Below are 21,003 nucleotides of genomic sequence, written 5' to 3' on the forward strand. Positions count from 1 at the left end.
CCCTAAACATGACTACTACTTTCCTAACATGTTTTTATATTTTTAGTATATCTAGAGGACTTGCACTTTATTCCCATAAGAAAACCGAGTCCCCACAATGTCGCTGAATATATTGAATATATAGATTTAGAAATACAACATGAGTAGTACATGGCGCGTGCACACACGCGCGCGCGCGCGCGCACAACCCTCCCTACCCCGGTGGGCGGGGCCTCTCCGTTCTGCATCATCATGCTCTCTGAAACTCTTCAGCTTCACAAAGAGAAGAAGAAAAACCTTCCGGCGGGTCTGGTTCATGTGAGTCCTCCTCAGTTTGTCGTGAACGGAGCTTTCCGGTCTTTAACCGGCTCTTTACCGGCTCTGTGTGCGTCTCTTCCCGGGTACAGCTCCGTGAGTGTGTGTGTGTGTGTGTGTGTGTGTGTGTGTGTGGGTGTGTGGCAGCGTGTATGGAAATTCAGCTGGAAACTTCGGAAAGTTTCCGCCAAACTTCATGCAGTTTTCTGCTGATTTTACTGCGGGTTGTTTTCTTCCTCGTCGGTGTTGTAGGTTTTGTGTGTGAAATGGAGCACAGGATCGATGAGAAAGAGAGACAGATGGGGGGGAGTGGGAGCCAACTATCTCAAGACTTTCTCTTTCAACTTCCTGTCATTGTCCCGTAGCGTTTCTATAATACTACAACCACAAACTGCACAGCGCTCCTATACTGTGTCACTTCCCTGGTCTGTCTCTGCTTGTGGTCCGTGTGGAAGTCACTGCTGAGCTCTTCTCATGTTCCTGTAGTGTCTGTCTGACTGTCTGTCTGTCTGTCTGTCTGCTGGTAGCCTGCAGTCACCTTATTGTAGGCCAGCTTCAGCTTCAGCTTCACCGTTACAAGCACGCAGCCTGTTTTAACTTGGTTGTACTGTAATGTCAGTCAGTGGTTTTCACAGTATTCATAAGGGTTAAATAGTCTGATCTGGCCTCATTATATCTGTGGTAGTATGCTTACAGGGTCTTTGGTGGTCATAATGTTCTTTAGGCCCACTGTAATTTTCTATAGTTATAATATTCTTACATGTTCTGTTTGTATACAACCACATGATTTACTCCTGTAATGTTTTCTTTGGTTTGTCTGTGGTTTTATCTATTGTACGTCTGTGACATTAGAGCTTCTCCTGGGTGATTTTATTCTAATTCAATGTCCGGTTCTTTTTTATAGATGTGACTTTTGACTTTATTCTACTTTACTGTATTATTGTCTCTTGACGTCACTGTACTCTGTCAGTTGTTTCTGTACTATTCAGGTCAATATTTGAACAGTATGGCCCCTGTTGTATTTCTGCAACATTATTACAGTGTTTTATAGAACCACATAAAGGACTTGTGGCTCACTTAGACTTTACTGCACACCACCGTGTTATTATCTGTCTTATCACTCCTGTAATATTTGCAAGTTAGTAGCCCGGAGTTGCCTACTCTATGATAACGTGTCTTCCAGTCACAGTTTGGTCTATTAGGACTCTACTGTCATTATTATTTGTTCTCATAGTGTTTTATAATATTCACCTAGCGGTATCCCTATAGTTATCTTGTTGTAGACCACCTCCATTATAACATCTACAGTATCCTCAGTTCATTTGATGGTAGCCCATAGTTATTTTATTGTAGGTATCTCCTACAGTTTTCGGTTACAGCGTGGCAGTTGTGTGTCATCATTTTATTGTCCTTCCCTGTAATTCAGAGGTTACCATAGCAATGCTTCCAGTATTTAGTTAAAAGTATGTCTGTAGTACTCAGTAAGTCTATTTTCACTTTGTGGTGCTCTGCTGTATTATTATCTATGAGTGTATTCTTATGATAAGTCACAGCTGGTAGTTAGCTGATTGTAGGTCTACTTCATTATAACGTCTCCTGCAGTTTTTATGTTCTTCACTCAGCTGCTGTTTGCTGACCTGGTTATACTTGACTGGACTGTAATATCACTGTAAAATGAGTTGGCAAGTTAGTTGTTTCTGCAGTATGATATTCAGATATAAACAATATACACACAATATAAAGTTGTCAACAACATTTTGCTGTACAGTTGGTACATAGATGCCCATACCTTTGATACGTCTGGATGTGTTTGGACATTGAGAGCAAAGTTTTAGATTGATGGTCTGACTGATTCATCGACATTTCTATGATGTTTTTAATCAATCTGATGAAGGGTCTTGATTTGTCAATTTAATTTGCTGGATCAACTAAAACAGACAGTTGCCCCAGTAAATACATCACAATACATGTACAATATAAAGTTAACTTTTGGATTTTAAGAATTCTTCATTCCCTTCATACAAGATGTGTATTATCCCTTCTATAAGTAACGACAGTGATTTGTGATAGTATGTGTGTTCTTTGTGTTGTGTTAGGCCTGCTGTATTATTATCTCACTTAACACTGCTACTGTTTAATAGCTTGTCACGACTCCTGCTGTCTCCTAATGTATTTACAGTGTCTCTGCCAGAGGGCTGCAACCAACAATTATTTTCATTATCGGCTAATCTAGAAAAGCATCCATCACAGTTTCCCAGAGATCAACATGACGTATTCAATTGGCTTGTGTTGTCCAACCAACAGTCCAAAACCCAAAGAGATTCAGTAACAAAACAGAGAAAAGCACCAAATTCCCATTTTGGAAGCTAAAATCAGATGATAATTGTCAGTTTCTGACTAAAACGATGAATTAACAACAGTATTTAAAGAGATTGAACTAACTACTAATCATTGCAGCTCTAGTCTGTTGTACTTAGTTGTTCCATTTTTACTTTATTGTATTATATCATAATGCTCCTTTAATAGTTGGTCAGACAGAACATTTAAAAAGTCTCTGGAACATTTTGACCTTATTGTACTTCTCTGCAATCTTCTATTGTACTCTAGTGGTACTATAACATTTCACTCTGTCAGCTCTGGTTTGACTTTATTGACCTATTTTCATTTTCTGTGGTATTCCTACAGTTCAGCAATGAACAGTAATATGAATGAATACTAATGACTGCAGTACATATTTGCTATTTTGTCCAATTTTTGTGTTCCCATATAAGACAATTTTGCTTTATGGTGACCATTTTATTACTTGCTTCTTTTTTGATGTCCTGTAGTCTTTATGCCAAGTGTGCTTTTGGTTCTCCCTTCAGCTGTGTGTTGCTGTTTATAACAGTCTAGTGGTGTTTGATGTAATGTGTTCATGATATTTAGGTAAATGTGACAACTGAAATCAGATACTGAGACACGTAAGCATAATTATAGATAGTGTGAGCAAACCTCCTCCTCTGTATTTGGACAGATGTAATTGTAGAGGCCTGGTTCTAAATCTGACCTACCGAAACAGATTGTTACAGACCTGACTGTCTGCTTGTCTCAGGTCAGTTTTATCTTTCTCAGTTTACAGTCTGTCCAAAACTTCAGGAAGAGCAACAAAGGAGGAGACCCCTTTTCCAGGACAGGCACACAGGAAACAGGCTTCATCTTTTCAGAGTAGGCAGCTGAACCATGAGGACAGTCTCTAGATGCAGAGTATAAATATATATTCATGGGGGCATGTAATGCAAAATGCACTTTTTTTAATGTCTTTTCAACATAAAATGTCTCCCTGGTGTGTCTACAAACTCTCAGACTATATAAAAAAAAGATCATCCTCTCTCTTTCTCCTCCTTCATCTCTCAGTAAATATGTGTAAAAATGCTCTGTTTACTTCTGGCACAGCTCGTGATGTCACATGTTGGGGTCTTTTGAACATATGACCATGTTCAGCATTAGCTTGTTGCGCTGTGATGTCTTCCCCCTTGGGAGACGGCAGAGCTGATGTGGGAGTTGGTGGGCGGTGCCTGCTCAGGGAGCTGACCAATCAGTGCAGACTGGGTTTTCCGGGATGGGGTGGGGGGGGGGGGTTGTTGCTTAAAGAGACAGGACAGGAGACAGTATGAAAATAACGTGTTTTTGAGCAGTACAGCATGACAGCATGTTTAAAAGATTCTAGTAGGAGCCCAAAATTCTAATTAAGTGAAGAGTCTGATGTCTGTCTGTCTGTCCATCAGTATTGTAACAGGAAGCAGTTTCTGAAGTCACTATTCAACACTGTGGGTGTGTGTGTAATTTTTTCCTCTGGTCCCTTTTAAACCTTTCATAGCTTCAGCTTTTTCCTTTTTTCATCTTTTTCCATCCTGCGTCTGGTCAGGGACACTGACACAGAGAAATAACCGTGTCCTGGTTCTACCTACTGTCTTTATGGGAACCAAAACATTCATGTACTTGCACATGCACTTGTGTCTCCCTGAATAGAAGAAGGGGATTGTGGATGCACCACATCATGATTTCAATTAGCCACAGAAGAGACATGATCACCCATTTATGAAGTGTCTCAGGATTCTGTGACATTTTTTCATGAATTATTGTATATCAATTGGGAATCCTACACTGACATTCAGCAGGAACAGATTAGCTCCTTAGAAAGAGTGAGGCATTGCTGTTTCTCGGTGTGTTTTTACCACACACTCCGCTGTAAAGTCGAAATGACATGTTGCAGTTTTCTGACAGCTGTAGTTTGGAGTGAGGAAAAATAGACTCAACTTGTTTCAAGCGTCACTTCATATGTGAAGAGGCAAATGTAAGACTAAATGAGTAAAAGACGCTGAGTTGTTTTTTATTTATAGACATAATCTGTCTCGTCTGGACCTGGAAACTTCATGTCCTTCATTACTCAGTGTGGTGGACGTGTATAGCACAGTCACACCAACACATATTGTAGATTATGGTGTTAATGCATGTCTTAGACAGTAATGTCTTTGTGTTTGCTTTATTTTTCCAACACACTTGATTAGAAATTAAATGGTGAAGAGATTACTTACTTTGAAAAGTATAAACATGTATTTTCATTGAACAAAAGAAGCTAAAATTCACTTTATAGCTGGCTGTTTTAATTCTAGACTCTATAAAAGAAGTGGATATAGCCTCCAGGTCTGAAAAGTGAAGCCACTGTGGAAGTACCTTAAACCTGCATTCTTCCTTAAGTCCAGCAGGGCTGGCTGCTGGCTCCAAAAAGAGGTCTCATTGTACGGAAGTCTATGACAAAATCACCCTAATTCACACTTGATTTATTACCTCAGTAAAGTTTATTAGTTTATGGTCTCAGTCGCTAGTTTCAAGTCTTCTTCAAGTGTCCAATCAGAGACTGGATACAAAAAAAAACTTGTGTCACTGCTGGCTCCAAAACCAAGGATTATGAATCTCACCAGAAAAGTGAGGTCCACTTTAGTCACTTGACACCAATAAATTCTCTGTTCTACCAACACATTTTGGTTGGTATCAAAACTTACTGAGGTTTGACACCCAGTTTAGTCCCCTGATGTTACAGGATAGAAAGTAATTGAACAAGTCAACTTAAACTGAACAAAACAACTGAAAGTCATCCCTCTTCTATCTATAAATCCAAAAATATGTGAACTCCAACAGTTTAACAGGCAGCAGAGTTTAGGCATTGCCTCTTCCCTGTGGATGGTCAATCTGTGTCAACAGAACAAACGGAAAAATAAGCTTTAGTCTTCATCACCACGGCAGTCTGTGTGAGAACTGACACGTTCTTCTTCTGTGGTGTCGTTGTTTTCCAGCTCGTCGCTGCGCTTCATCAGCAGAGCAGCTGGTTTCGTTCTGGTGTCAACACAGAGGTCAGAGGTCACAGAGAGAGTGAGTGCTGTCACATGGTTTTCTCTGTACAGGAAACCATGTGGCCTTTTAACCTGTACCCCCATCCCCCCTCCCTCCAAACCTTAAAATAACATACAGACACTGTGACTCTGCTGATAATTATTAACCCTCTATTGTCCTGTAAAGTCTACTGCTCTGTCTGTCCTCCTGGTACTCTGCTCGGGCGACTTAAGTTTTTTAGTTTTCTTTTAATCACATTTAGAAATTAAGGATAATTTATTGATACTTTTTGTATCATATGGAATGGGCTTGCACTAAAGTAAAAAGATCCTGGGAAGATGTTCCACAGTCCCTGGGAAAGATCACTGACTACACTGATCATTGTCATCCAGCAGTGAGCCTTTTGAATTACACTGTTGAAGGAATCTGGTCCAAAGACAACTAACAAACTTTAACAACCGCATTCCTGACAGCTAAGAGACTGATGGCAACGAATTGGAAGGACGCAGATGAGCTGAAAGAGCGTCTGAGCCTTCAAACACTCCTAGAGTGTTTCCTTTATTAATCTATGGGCTAGATAGCTTCAGCTAGACTACACTAGAGTACACTAAGCTACACACAATCCTTTTTTATTAACTCTTTTTTTTCACCTTTATATAGGTGTCTTTAACAGCATGTAAAATATGTAGTTTCCTTTGTCTTTGTTGGATAAACTAATAAAAGTTCAAGTGGAAAAAGGACCATTTAATGATACTACGAGGGTGCTCTGATCAGGATTTTTGCTGATCATGGGGATCGGTATCAGTGATCAGCCCCAAAAATCTATGTGATGTGTTCTATTTATTGTATATCAAGTATTACAATAAAAAAAACTACTATTTATTGGCAGACAACATGTGTAACATCTCTCTCAGAGACAGCTTGCAGCTGGATGATCTGCTGTGTAACATTTGTTAGTGTGTGTGTTGACATCACTGATTTTCAGCTGCACATCAGCTGAATGCTGTAGGTTCCCGTGGCAACGCGTTGCTACAGTTTGCAGTACTGTAATTGCGTGGCTTTGTTCAGTGGCATTGCTAATATACAGCTCAACATGTTTACCTGTATAAGGCGTTCCCTCCGCCTAAACACAACCTCCTCCAGAGCAGGTTATGTTTGCAGTGTAAGTAATGGTGATTTAGTTTAAAACAGAGCCACCTCACCTGACATTGAAAATCCCAGCTTTAAGATCAACATACCTCACTGACCCACTAATCTGGCTTCGTAGTACAGCGCGCTGAGTCTGTTGTGTGTGCATAAAGTATAAAGATCAGTCCAGTAACAACTGAGGATTTTACTGGAAAAGACCTCAGACTGATTCCCTCTGAGGTTTTGTGTATCTGTTAGTTTTGGGGTTTTAACCAGTAACATCTTCCATTTGTACTAGACTGGACATTAGACGCTGTGTTCACAGGCAAGATGCTTGATCCCTGTTGCAGTAACGTCTGAGGGTAAAAACAAACATCAGGCCACCATGCCTCTGCTCGCCTCTCCACCAGGATGCTGCAGCTGTCTCTTTGTCGCCAGCTTCAGTCTCTCGGCCGAACCGGAGCTGTTTTGCATCATCTGATCAGCTCTTCTGATTGGCTTTTAAAGAGACCGGTGGCCAATTGATCAGAGCACCCTTAAATTTAAGTTCTGAAATTTCTGTTCTTACCATCAGTTTGAAATGTTTTAACTTCAGTCTCAGAGAAATCTGTTTGTTTATATTTTGTCAGTTTAGTTGGACAGCTCTAAATACCACAATACCCATGAGCCTCAGCTGCTGTTGCTATGGAGAGGAAGGCATTCAGAGGTGTGAATCTGAGCTGTAGTAAATTCAGCATGCTTAAATATGTCGGCATAGTTACTGAATTTATCCCAGAGCAGTCTTTAAAGCTATGTCATGCTTGATGTTTCTTACTGAACTGCCCCCTGGGAGGCGTAGGTAACATCTCACCTTACAGCAGTGGTGCCCAATACATTGATCGAGATCTACTGGTTGATCGTGAAGGTAGTGCAGGTAGACGTGTGACATTGAAAAAAAATTTTTTATTATTTATTATATTTATTTATTTATCATCTATCATCCCTAATTAGGACAAAGCGGTTTAGAAAATGAATGAATGTATGTATCCTCCCTGTGGCGTTTGCGACTTGATTGACGTACAGGACGACCAGTCTCTTCTCTGCTACGGGTCACGGGCAGGGACATGCGCAGTAAAAACAGCTAACTACTGCAAAGCTGCAAAAGTTAGCCTTCCAATTTATATCGACTAAAGAAGGGATATTCTGGGATAGGGAACAGGATAGGAAGGGATATTCGACTTCATTCAGTGCAAGTCATCAGAGTAAGGTAGTGACCATAAATGTGTTAAATGTTCCAATTACTCTTGTAACTTGTGTGCAATATTGATGGCTACATCACTGTTTGTCACCTATGTGCATTACTGCAGTCAGTTTTTATGTGTAATACCAAGGGTTACATTCGTTGTAGTTATGCAGGATGCAGTATACTCAGTATATATAGAAATAAATATATTTTTAGCATTTTTAATGTAAATAGATCATTTTGACCTGGTCGTTTTAAAAGTAGCTCGCAAGCCGAAAAAAAAAGTGTGGGCACCCCTGCCTTTAGTTGTTTATCCTTCTGTACTGACGATTCACTGGAAGAGTCTATGTCCATTCAAGCCTTAGAGTGCCACTACTGTCAGTCACCTAACATCATCTTAAACCTCAATGTTCTGGCAATTTGGTCACGTTGACCTTGTGTCTGAATAAGTCTCTTTGAAAAGTCACGAGGTTGGACCTTTCCACATCACTGTAACACTTTCAACACGGCACAAATCTTCAAATGAATCCAACCATATTGTCATAAAACTGAATGGAACATAGTTTTATCGTTCCAAGAAAGTGCAACCTGCTAAAAATTATTCTAAAAATATACAATGAGTAACATTAACTTTCATAACGCATATGAAAAATTATTAAAGAAAATTAAACTTTTCACGAGGTGGAAACATTTGAAAAGCTGTACAGCAGAGGGTCTGTAAAATGTACACGTGGCCAGTTGAGTTCAGCTGAACAACAGCTTTATGACTGACGTAAAGACTCAAGCAGCACAAGGTTAAATGTGCACAGACTCACACTTTGTTCACCTAATTATGATCACTGTAATGTATCACATTGGTATTATCTATCAAGCTCAAAGAAAATCCGTGAAATAAACCAGGAAACACTGAATGAGACTCCTCTGATCTCAGATCAGACGACCGACTCTCTCCCTTCTCAATTTTGCAACTCTCATTCAAGCCAACTGCATGGATTAGTGCAGGAACATCCAGCAGAAGGCTTCAGATGCAGCATGTGAGCAGATAGGATTGACTGTTACCTTCAGTTTTACTCAACAAATACTTATCTTACAAATATTACAAATCATTATTCACTCCTCCACACAGTTACAGTCCAGTACACCTGCAGAACAGACATGAAAAACTCATGCAGCGTTTTACATTTTAGTGTCTTAATCATCATCTGGGACGTGAAAACACTGAGTGATTTCAACACAGTCAAAGAAATAAATAAAACTGTGCGTCCTAGACATGGAATGGAAGAGTTAATCACATCGGACGGCAGAAAACTAGTTCAGCCGTCTTTGCTGCATTCAGGACTCACAGTTAGTTTCATCACAGTTAGTTTTATAGTGAAATGAAAATTACGCAAGACTCCGTTTGTTTGTTGTAAGTTTCCAGCCTGCCCTGCTGGTGTTCTGCTTACTCTCTGCGTACAATGACACAGCTAAAACAACAAAACTGCAGTGAGTTGACTTGGCGTCTCGGTGGATGATTCTAGCCATATTATGTCTGTAGGGAACATTTACATAAAAGTCTGAGTGGCGAAAAGCCATCATTTAAACAGCTTGGTGATTGCTGTGTATTTTGAACTCTGAAAAGGGCTCAGATGACTCCTTGCATAACGCCATGTACAGTTAGAATACATTTTTGATAGCTATTGATTCCCGTTTCCTTTTTGGACTCAAATCCAGCTGAAATACTCACCCGATCACTTTGTTCTGAACGGCCTCTGTGTTTAAGCCCCTTGTACCTGGACGAGCTTGTACAATCAACATGGCACACAATCTAATGCAGATGCTAATCCAGGATCTTGGCTTCGTGTCAGGAACTTCCAGGCTTTCTCTGGAAAGTGTTCCCTGTTCCCGCAGGGCGAGGATACTGATAACTTGAACAAACACGTGTGAGTGGGTCTATTTGTTTAACAGTATCTGTCCGGACTCGTCTCTTCGGGTCTTGTTTTCCAAAATCATAGTTGCCGTGCTTGTTGAAATGTTGTGGTAATGGCAGTTATAATTTGAGTGGTTACAGTGGTATTGAACCCATTTTCAGACAGGTCATGCACATCACTCTGTTACAGTGACATCTTTTTGTCATTCCGAAGAAAGGTGAAGGAAACAGATCACGCTTTCTCTAGAAATGAGCTGAATCAAATCATTTCCCGCAGTTGCAAGCAGTGAGAAGCCCCAGAATAACAAACATAAAAAATAAAAGCGCTGCTGTTACTTCTTGATGTTCAATACAGAAATATGAGAATGCTGTTTGTCACGCTGAGTTTAAAATGTGTGGCTTTACTTGATGGTAAAATCTGAAAATGTAAAGAACTGCATATGATTAGGTTGTTGTAGATTAGACTCAAAAAAGACTTTAAACAACCCATGGTGAGAGTTTCCGTCAGGTAATAGTGTAGTATTAGTGATGCTCTGTTGGTCGGTCCACTACTTTGGCCCAGACAGAAATATCTCAGCAATTGTTAGATGGATTGTAAATTGCTTCAGACATTCATGGCTCCTGTAGGATGCTTGGAGACCTTGGAGATGCTGTTATTGAACAAAAATATACTGATCTTATCAAACACTTGGCAAGAATACAAATGCTTACTGGAGTACTTCACAGAGAGATTTCCATCAATGCCAGAAACACCAGGAGATAATTAAGTAATTAAAGGAGCAGTTAAAGTTTATTCAGACATGAGATGTGAAATTGCCATCACATTTCTCTAACAAGGTGCACGTTTGAAAAGAGCTTTAGTTCTCTTTTAGAGGGGGAAGTAATGCTATTAGCACTAGTGTGTGTGTGTGTGGGGGGGGGTGAACCAGTTACCACATTCGTTATGAAATAAATATCACTTACACAACACAGTAGTGAGGAACCACACAAAAGTCAGGTGATTCAGAGACTCTCTCTCTCTCTCTCTCTCACACGCGCACACACACACACACACACACACACACACACACACACAGTGAGAGAGACATTGAAGCAGACAGGGGGAGAAAGAGAGCTGAAACAGGAGAAGCTGAACTGAATCCAGATCTGATTGGTATTCAGAGGCCGAGTGTGTCTGCAGGGAGACATTCCTGCAGGAGGAGAGGGGAGGTGTGGTGTGGGAGGAGGAGGTGGGGGAGAGTGAGGGAGGAAGAGGGTGACTCCATTCATCAGCAAAAATCAAAAGCTGGACCTCCCTCTTTCTTCCTGTGTTTCTCAAGGTAGAAGGCGGTGTGTGCGGTGTTGTTTTTGTTGTAATCAACAACAGCACACAGGCTGGACGCTGTTTGTGCTGAAGCTCTTTGTCGTTCACTTCCTGGTTCTGACTGAAGTTTTCTTGGTGTGAGGGGAAGCTGTGATGATCCTGTGTGCTGTTGTTGTGCTGTTTGTTTTGCATGTTAATAATAGTTTAAGGACTTAGATTGTTATTAAATAACTTTGATAAAAAATGTGATTATCAAAATAACTTAATAGTGTTGGAAATAATTTATTTTTCATTGATGATTTGTTATATTGTTTAAGATGATTTGTCTGTTGTATAGACGATTCATTCGTTTGTTAGAGATACTTTTTTATGTTATTGACATTGAATTAGTTTGTTTTTGCTAGTTTGCTACCTTGTCGTGGTTAATTGGTTTGTTGTGTTTGTTATGGATAATTGATTTGTCATGATTAATTTTTTCATAATTAGTGTGTTTGTATATTTGGTAATGGGTTATTATTTGTTTGGAAAACTTGTTTGTTATGAAACTCAAACATTTGTTTGATTTGTAAATGTTGAGTTTGTTGGAGATAAATTGTTCAAGGATAGTTGTTTATTTTGATGAATCATTTGAATTATTTTCATCTTGTTGAAGATAATTTGACTGGTTATGGATCATTTGTCTTTTGTGGTGTTGAACATAATTAGATTTTGATGGATAATTGTTTGTTAGATTATTATTAAGTCACTAATGTAGAATTACAATGAGCAGGTATCTGGATAACTGCACTGAATAAAAGCCGAATGGCTTTGAAGTAAAACTCCAAGTAAATGATTAAACTAAAAAAAAAAGTTGTCCAGTTATCTGGCTAAATTTGTTTAACCTGTTTCATAGCATGACGGACATGGATGGATATGACTGACTGACTTTATTTCTGGTGATGCTGATGTCGCCGTGTCTTTCTGTCTGACCCAGGTGTAACCATAGATCCTGTCTCCACCAATCAGAAAGCAGCGTATTTCACAGGACACAAAGTTGCACACTCGGACCTCATGGAGATGAAGCTAAGTGGAGAGATGCCAGAACGGAGGACGATGGCCACCAGATGACACAGTCCAAACATGCTGACATAGCAGGCTGATTGATTGACAGCTCAAAAACACATCCCTCCTCCTGCCGCCGCCCACTCATCCAGCCATGTTGTTGAGGAAGAAGCTGTGCGTTGCCGTGGTGATCGCTGCCATCCTCTTCCTCATGCTTGCCAGTCAGAGCATTCAGAGGGGACATTTCCTGCCTCTGTCATTAGCCCTGCCCATCAGCCGGGCCACGCCCACCGGCAGGGAGATAGGTGAGGGGTGATGTCATCATCTCTGGGGTAAAACAAATCTCAGAAACCACAAGTGAGAGAAAACCTAGCAGTGATGTTCAAAGTTTTGTGAATCGATCAACTCAGTCATCCAGATAGTTGGCAGTAGTTGTAGTAATATTAGCAGCATATTATAATATTGAATAATATTGCATTCTGCTGTAGTATTTGCAGCAGTGGTGTTAGGGGTAGTAGCACTAATAGTAGTAGTATCATAGACTGTATATAAGAAAAACTGTATATAAACTGTATATAAGAAGTGGACTTAGCCACCGTGAATTCACCCATTGGTTTGTGGACCGCTGTTTTGAAGCCTTGAGTTTGGCCTTATTGGCGTTACCATCTTGGTTTCATGGCTGTCACCATCTTTGCTTTTTGGAGCCAGAAGTAATGTTCATTCCAGGAGGACCACCCGTGATTGGTTAGTCACAAGGTAGTCCCGCCCTAAACCATACCCTGCTGTATCATGTATTTTACTCTAAATAGGATACAAATTTAATGAATAAACATCATGCTGTGTTGTAACTAGCGACTGAGACCATAAACTCATTAGGACAACGTGAGAAGTAGGCTCATTTTCTCATAGACATCCAAACAATCAGACTTCTTTTTGGAGCCTGAATGCAGGTTTACATCACTTCTGCACTTGCTTCACTTTACAGACCCAGAAGCTACGTCCACTTCTTTTATACAGTCAATTAGAAATACTGAATGTTGCTTTAATATTAGCAGTATAACATCAGGAGTACTGGTAGACGCCACAGTAGTATTAGAAGTAGCAGTTTTAGGAGCAGTAGAAGGAGGAGTATCATTCAGAATTGTCACTAATATTAGCAGTTAATAGACGTAGCAGCAGCAGCATTAGTAGTAGTAGCAGTAGTATAAGTATAGATTCTAGCAGTAGAATGGTAGTGGCAATAGTAGTTTCTTAATTGTAACAGTAGTAGCAGTATTAGTAGCAGTAGTATTTGACAGTAGCATTACCATCAGGATAGCAGTAGCAGTAGTATCATCAAGAGTAGTGGGGTTGTGATTTGCCGAGCTCCCATGATGCAGTGTTCTCTGACAAAAAGTCTGTTTGTGTTCCAGTAGTTGAATCCATAGCACCTCCTGGTGATCTGATCCCTGACCCTCCCAGGACTCCCCCACCTCCTCCTCCTCCTCCCAGCACTACCATACCTGAAAACGAGGAGGAGCCTTTAGAGGGTTCCCAGCATGACGTGAGGTAACACACAGGAGGTCATGGATTCTGTATCCCATGAATCCCTGTTCTGTCCCTGTCTGATTCCTCAGTGTCGTCCTCTTTCAGGTCGTGTGGTTGTGCAGAGTCCTGTATTGCAGACGTGGGGGGGTCAGTCTGGTTCGGCCAACGCTACGACCAAAAGCAGCAGCCCATCCTCCGGGACACCAACAACAACCTTGACCCTGAAGCGCTCAAATGGTGGCTGGTAAGGACAAAAACCTACTACTAGAATTATGAAACTATAAAACTAAATTCCTTCATGATTATTTATCAGCCTGATGTTTGATATCCAATTTAAAAAGTCAGATTGGATTTGAAAAAATTATTATCACAATTGTCATCAAGGTTTTGCTTGCTGAAATCATTTTAGTTTGGCCAAGCTATTCTTTGAACCAAAGTGTGGGTCTGAGCTTTAGATGTGTTCTCTTACAGTAAAGTAATTCAGAAGAGTCTTAACGTTGTTATGTAGAAGCTGTCAGCGGTCTGGATGAATAGACAACCGTATCACTCTTTTTCCTGCATTTAAGAATTAAGTCCTCCTGCAGAAACCATCAGTAGATTAAAGGAGGGCAGTGAAAAGTGAGGGTGGGGTGGAAATGCTGCTATCATCATCAGTCTTATCCATAGTATGCTGTAAATTCTGTGTGTGTGTGTGTGTGTGTTTGTCAGTGGTTTTAGATGTAAAACCATCGACAGTTTAAAACAAAAATGATAATGAAAAAGTGCTTTTAGAGCTGTTGGAAAGAGCCAGACCAACAGAATAATATAAAATCTTTATGTAACTACATTAACAAAAAACAAAATATGAAAAGAAATTACTCTCCACTTCTCTACAGGGTCTTCAGCGGTCAGGTAACGACCAGACTCTAGAGGAAGTGATGTCAGAGATGTTCCGGGTAATTTCTCCACCCACTGTGGACTTCAGGCCCCTCCCCTCCCGCTGCCGTAGTTGCGCGGTGGTTGGCAACTCCGGCAACCTGCGGCAGTCAGGACACGGCAGCCTGATCAACTCCCACGACTCCGTGATCCGGTACACGTCTACACACAAATGCATACATGCGTCTTACCACCCTCACCTTCCTCCTCCTCCTCCTCATCCTCACCCTTCTCCTCCACAGGATGAACAAAGCGGTGACTCGAGGATTTGAGAGCGATGTCGGGAATCGGACGACGCATCACTTCCTGTACCCGGAGAGCGCGGTGGACATTGAACACGGCGTCAGCCTCGTCCTGCTGCCATTCAAGCTGAGAGACCTTGAGTGGCTGACCAGCGCGCTGTCCACCGGTGAAGTCAAAATGTACGAAATAATGAATACAAATATACTCAACAACATGCCTGAATATAACATATATAAGAAGTTGAATATTTAGATCAGACATGACAAAATGTGAGAATATACATAAATGTACAAACAGGCAGATTGATTAAAAGAAACGTAAAATACTGTATATTCTCATATGCAATACTTACTTACTTTAAGTATATTATGACCAGTGATTCTTTATGTAATTCTTTCCTCATGTTCAGGACCTACATGAGGGTGAAAGAGCGGGTGGAGGCTGATAAAGACAAGGTAAAATAATGCTCCATCATGCTCTCTCCACTTCACACTGTCTGTCATTGGTATCAGCCAATTTTTTTATTTTGACTTTCAGTTTCAGTCTAGTTCATTTAAACTCATTTAAACGTGTGATTTATTATGATGAAATTTTATTAATGGATGATGATATTTATTTAATTTAGTTAATTTCAGCTCATTTTTGTTCTCCCCTTCAATCTGAGGACAAATATTGATTTTCTTTATTAAAGTTATTCTTTTTTGTAAAAAATAAAAAAGTGCTTGTACAAATTGCTAGAGAGCCAATGAACACTAACATATTAAACATGTTACCATGGTAACTGTGTGTGTGTGTGTGTGTGTAGGTTCTGGTGTTGAATCCAGTCTTCTTTAAGTATGTTCATGATCGTTGGACCGAGCATCACGGTCGCTACCCTTCCACCGGCATGCTGGCCATCATCTTTGCTCTGCATACCTGTGACAAGGTAGGAGGATGGGGGTGGAGTCTGTGTCTCTGACACCCACATACTCATATCCATCAAATGGGAAAACTTGTCCTGATGGTACATTCAGGGACACTGAGACATTTTAACAACATTTTCATCTCCATCATAACGTATCGGACTACGTCTTTACATGCCACAAACGCAGGATACATTTATTGACAGTAGAGCACATGAAGCGTACTTCCTTATGTAGTGTGCCACAGTATGTATGGTGCAGCATGTCATGGCATCACTTCCTGTCTGTGTTCAGGTGTCCGTGTTTGGTTACGGTGCTGACCAGCAGGGGAACTGGCATCATTACTGGGAGGAGAATCGCTATGCTGGAGCCTTCAGGAAGACCGGCGTCCACAGCGCGGACTTTGAAACGCAGATCATCCACCAGCTCGCCAAGGAGGGCAAGATCAGTCTGCATCTGTGACACAACCACTGACCTACAGACCTGTTACTGACTGACCTGTGACTCACCTACACTTACATTAGACTTACACTAGACTCTGGAGGCTGACCTCCAAACTGACCTACAGACCTGCTGACTGACGGACTGATCTGCTTACTTGACCACTGGTCATTCACCACTTAATTGTTGAGACCAAGAACCATCTACATCTCGTCTGTTACTTAACTGAGACTGGTTGATTTCCAAGCGAGTGTCTTCTGTAAAACCACATTCAAGCCGACACTGGGCATTGTATGGCTGCCAGATTTGGCTTGTTTTTGGGACACATTGACGGGAATCAAACCTGTGTGCTCCTTACATGTCAATCATCACATTTGCCTTAAGTCAGACATTGAGGTCTGGCGGATTGAAGCCGGTGTTGGGAAAAGACATTTTTACATATCTGGATTACCTGTGGATGGAGCTGCCTTTGGGGGTGGGAGAAGCTAAACCTGACATGTCCACTTGGTGGGCGGGGCTCAGTTATCCTCCCTGTGCAGACTCCTGCTGGTTTAAATGAGCTCCAGCTCAACTTGAACACACAGACTGTCCCGCTGTCTGTGACTGCGAGGATCGACCGCACATGTTTTGCTCTGAGCGGGAAACAACCACAGACTTTTTATACTTTTTTTTTCTATTGGATTTTATAGACATTATGCAGGGATAACCTCTTTTTGAATCAAAGCACTTTGTCCTGAAGAAGAAACAGCGCAAAGAGGTTATGTTGTTGCTTCTCTGTCCATCCATGTTAAGACTTTTTGTATTTTATATCATTTATAATCCATCCATTTATTCTAATGAATCTGAATGCCAACGGTCCTGGTCTGGGGAATGTTTCTGTCCTGACAGACTTGAACTGGAAACAGGACAACAAAGTTTGAAAGTTTTTCTGTTCTGTCACCAATGACATTTCCTCTCTCGACCATATACGGAGTTGGAGGCACCGAGTCGGAGGAGTGGGAGGAACCTGTGTGAGGTTCTCAGCCTGTGTTTGAGCTTCTTAATATGTTCCATGATTCAGCAGTCTGCAGGTTTTCAGCTGATTACACTGAACCTTTTATTAGTATTTAATATGTTGTACATGACCAGTTTTTTGGCTCCAGTAGCTGACAAAGTTAATGGTGGTGGTAAAGTCAAACTCTACAACATAACTTAATGTGTGTCTCGGTGAGTAAAGCTGCAGACTGTTGAACCTGATGGACTAGACCTGATGTAACTCCTCTGAGTCACAGCTCAGCTGACGGGAGTGACAAAGATGAGGAGACTGTGCACGACTTTTAACTAAAGATTTATTAAACAAAACATAACAAGGACAAAGTTAAACAATCAGTAACATCACCAGTGTGTGCGGTGCATGGATGAGTGGAAGATGTAGTGCAATGTACTTTCAAAAAAGTCAAAACTCCAACCAAAAATAACCAACCATATGAATGAAGAGAGTGACTAGTCCAGCGGGTAGCAGAGGAGTCTTTCAGCTGTCTGCTGGACTTCCTGTTGCAGCGTGCTGAGGGCTGTTATACCTTTACTGTGAATGTTCAAAAACTGTTGCTGATTGTCAATCACAGTCGTCTGAATGTTTGTGGCTTTGTTTACACAATGAGGTGTTTCAGGAGGTTTTCACACTGAGTTAGTTTGAGTCTGAATCTGATCGTCCCTCTTAGAGTGCTCCGATAATTGTGCTTTTGTTTTTGCATGTAATACCATAATAATGTATTTTATGTTTTTATAATGTTAATAATGTTTGTCTAATAATTCTTTTTTGCTAATGTCACTTTTTAACGGTTTATTGTTCTCATTTTCATTGCATAAAAAGGTCAACAACAAATATTTTATTATAGATTTTGTTTTCAGAATTAAGACAGGTGTTTGCTCATGCAAAATCAGTATCAAAAACGCATATCACATGCTGCAGAATCTGCACACACTGCGGCTCTGACATCTTGCAAAAGTTATCTGTCACTGACCGAAATGAACAGTTCAAAATGAACAGAAACTGATAAAGCTGCTTTCATGGTGCACTAGCATTTGATATTTCAGTGATGTGATGCATATTTGCTGGTAATGTTAGCTAATGATACTAAAGAGTAGAGAATAATGAGTAGATGCATCCACAGTCTCAAGATTAACTTTTGTACTCTTGTAATAAAGTATTTTTAAGTGATAGCTTCGCCCTGATCTTCCCCTTAGTGGATGTACTGCTTAATTCCTCATGCGCTCACAAAGTACAATGTCATTTGTACTGCAGTTGCTAGTGGACATGTACAAGTTGGTAAAATCAAGTAGGCTATATTAGCGCTTTGGCCTGTGCGCTCTGCTTTTAGTTGCTTATTGTTCTAACTTGTCTTTTTTTCTTGCCAAGAATGCCACAAATGAAGACTGGAGGTGTTGACTCAGATATGTGATCGGAAAAACCAAATTTCTGGCGATTCAGATTCAGACCAACCTGCCAGTGTGAAATCGCTCAGTAAAGAGCTCAGTCTGCTTCAAACATGCTTCGTGGTACAGCGTCTGGGTAAAAGTATTTACAGTTGTCCCCAACAGTGATACTGGAGGGCAGAGCCTGCAGTCATTGACTCCCTCTACGTCCCACCACCTCACTGAGCTCCGTCCAACAATCTGGGTCTTTGTAGTCCTCAATCGTACAAGTGGGGGTAATGGAGCACATTTTCAGTCGGTCCTCCAAGTGTCAGATGCAGCTGTCAGACAGGGAGGTTTAGCACGCTGTCGGACGATCCCATAAGCACTTTGTTTGAAGCAAACTGAGGCCTCTAGAAATAATCATAATTGCTGAATGATCATCTGGAGGCTGTTGCTCCGTGTTTAGTTCAGCTGCAGTTAAGAGTTTAACCCTGTTTGTCTGGAACAAGTTGCATGGTCTCTCAAAACACAACTGCTGAATCATCAGAAGCTGTGGTGTAATCGGAAACATGTGCAACTTGTTTTTATAGCGTTTTGCTGAGATTTAACACTTTGTTGACTTCCTGAAAACTTCCTGCTGGTAAATGGGGAAGTTATCCACTTTATGAGGAATGCTCAGCCACTAAATGAAAGAGCAGCAGCCCTCTGGAGTCCTGAGCTGGATTTAACATCTGGAAAAAAGGTTTTGGAACTTGCAGACAGCAAAAAAAAACATTTGTTCTAAGTATAAATCCAAAATTGTGCTTATTAGATTCCCTGCAGTCTGGAAATATAGACATTATTTCCATCATGAATGCAGGAAGGTGCAGATTACATCAAGTTAACCAATCAACTGCTGGTAATTCCATCATAAGCGTCTGTATTTGATCTGTAGATTCAGAACAGAGCGATACCCACTGACCAAACAAGATGTATGAATGATGTATGTTCAGTTATCATAGCTTTAATTCAGCTCATTGTGTTTAAAACTGTGACTCTATTTGATAAAAGAGAAAGAAATGTCAGTTTCAGTTAACAATCATCTGTTCATTCATTCATAGTTGCCAAACAGACAGAAGCACTGTGATATTTCAACACAACGCAAACCCACCTCTGTCACTTTGAATGAAATAAAAAATATGAAACTAAAACATAAAACCAGGTCTTTTTTCTAATAAAAACTCTAGAGGTAAAAGTTGACAAAGTCAAATCCAGATGAGAAAAGTTCTGCAGAGAAATCTGATGCCTGTAAGTTTTCCCATGACAGTGAATTACTGCCAACAGGATTAAAAAAAAAACAAAAAACATTCAGCTCATTGTTTAGTACAAGATACTATAAGCAATGTTATTTTTTCCTGTGGTTACTATATACCAAATGATTCTTTCAAGAAGCTTTTTGTTATTACAACATGAATGTATATTGTTTTATTATGAACCTTTTTCTCGTTACAACATGAGAAGATGAGATATATTGGCATTTTGTAATAACAAAAGGTTTGGTGGTACAACTTATAAATTATATGATAAACTGTACTACATAAGTTTCTTGTTGAATATTGGTATATAGTGATAACAAGAAAGTATGTCGTTATAGCATGAAAAACATTATAGTGTGAAAAAGCTCTTGTTAAAATGAGAAACTGAGCTAATTTACTTTTGTAATAGTAGCATTAGTCTAGTGCTGTATGTATTCATTGAGGCATTGTGACATGAAAGGCAGCTGGAGGCATCAGCTGTGTCCCATTTCAGGCTCAGACCAACTGATGTTACCTGAATGTAGAGCAGACACCTGGTCTTTATCCTTTGGTTTTTAGTATCCCACAATCCTTTGTGCTCTGGTCATGAGTTGGACCTTGCAAGCCCTGTCCCTCTTAGGAGGCAGGGCCTGAAATGGGACAGGAGGGGCTTGTGCGGTGGCGTTGCCACAGGATCAATAACAATAAATACAGTAGAATAAATGAAAACAGGAAAAGGCTGTTCAGTTGAAGTTCAAAATAAAAGTCCAGAGGATTGTTTTATTTTGAAGTGACCTGCCATCTGTGTGCTTAATGAAATACTATTTAAATAAATAAATATATAAATAAATAAATAAATAAATAGAAGTATCAGCCTTGAATCACCGCTGATTGGTGTGTGCAAGGCTGTCTCCATGGCAACATTATCACATGATCCAAGTCACCTAAGGATCTGGTCTGGTGTAGATTCCTCACTGAAAGGTCATCTGTAATGTTTCCATGGTAATAGAAGGCATTAGAAATGCTGGTTGCTACGA

General features: G+C 40.4%; 1 protein-coding gene across 2 annotated transcripts; it reads left to right on the forward strand.

The window, feature by feature from the left end:
* Window positions 1–257: 257 nt before the first annotated feature.
* On the forward strand, window positions 258–20,057 carry st3gal8 (ST3 beta-galactoside alpha-2,3-sialyltransferase 8). 2 transcript variants are annotated; one of them, XM_070841871.1, is made up of 9 exons: window positions 258–297; window positions 12,200–12,572; window positions 13,680–13,815; window positions 13,900–14,038; window positions 14,670–14,863; window positions 14,952–15,131; window positions 15,362–15,407; window positions 15,758–15,877; window positions 16,149–20,057. In XM_070841871.1, exons 2-9 carry the CDS (start codon window positions 12,422–12,424, stop codon window positions 16,314–16,316), a joined length of 1,134 nt encoding a protein of 377 aa, XP_070697972.1. In that variant the 5' UTR covers window positions 258–297; window positions 12,200–12,421; the 3' UTR covers window positions 16,317–20,057. The 2 variants fall into 2 exon arrangements, with proteins under 2 accessions (XP_070697972.1, XP_070697981.1); XM_070841880.1 differs by lacking the exon at window positions 258–297 and adding an exon at window positions 5,667–5,703.
* Window positions 20,058–21,003: the final 946 nt, after the last annotated feature.

The sequence above is a fragment of the Pempheris klunzingeri genome, chromosome 2 (assembly GCF_042242105.1).
Source record: "Pempheris klunzingeri isolate RE-2024b chromosome 2, fPemKlu1.hap1, whole genome shotgun sequence".
Classification (NCBI taxonomy): Eukaryota; Metazoa; Chordata; class Actinopteri; order Acropomatiformes; family Pempheridae; genus Pempheris; species Pempheris klunzingeri.

Excerpts from the sequence above, each read along its gene's own strand:
- st3gal8 (XM_070841871.1), top strand. The coding sequence starts at position 12,422 with ATGTTGTTGAGGAAGAAGCTGTGCGTTGCCGTGGTGATCGCTGCCATC. Across the intron at positions 12,573-13,679 it reads GCCCACCGGCAGGGAGATAG|TAGTTGAATCCATAGCACCT; the intron begins GTGAGGGGTGAT and ends TTTGTGTTCCAG. Across the intron at positions 15,132-15,361 it reads TCCACCGGTGAAGTCAAAAT|GACCTACATGAGGGTGAAAG; the intron begins GTACGAAATAAT and ends CCTCATGTTCAG.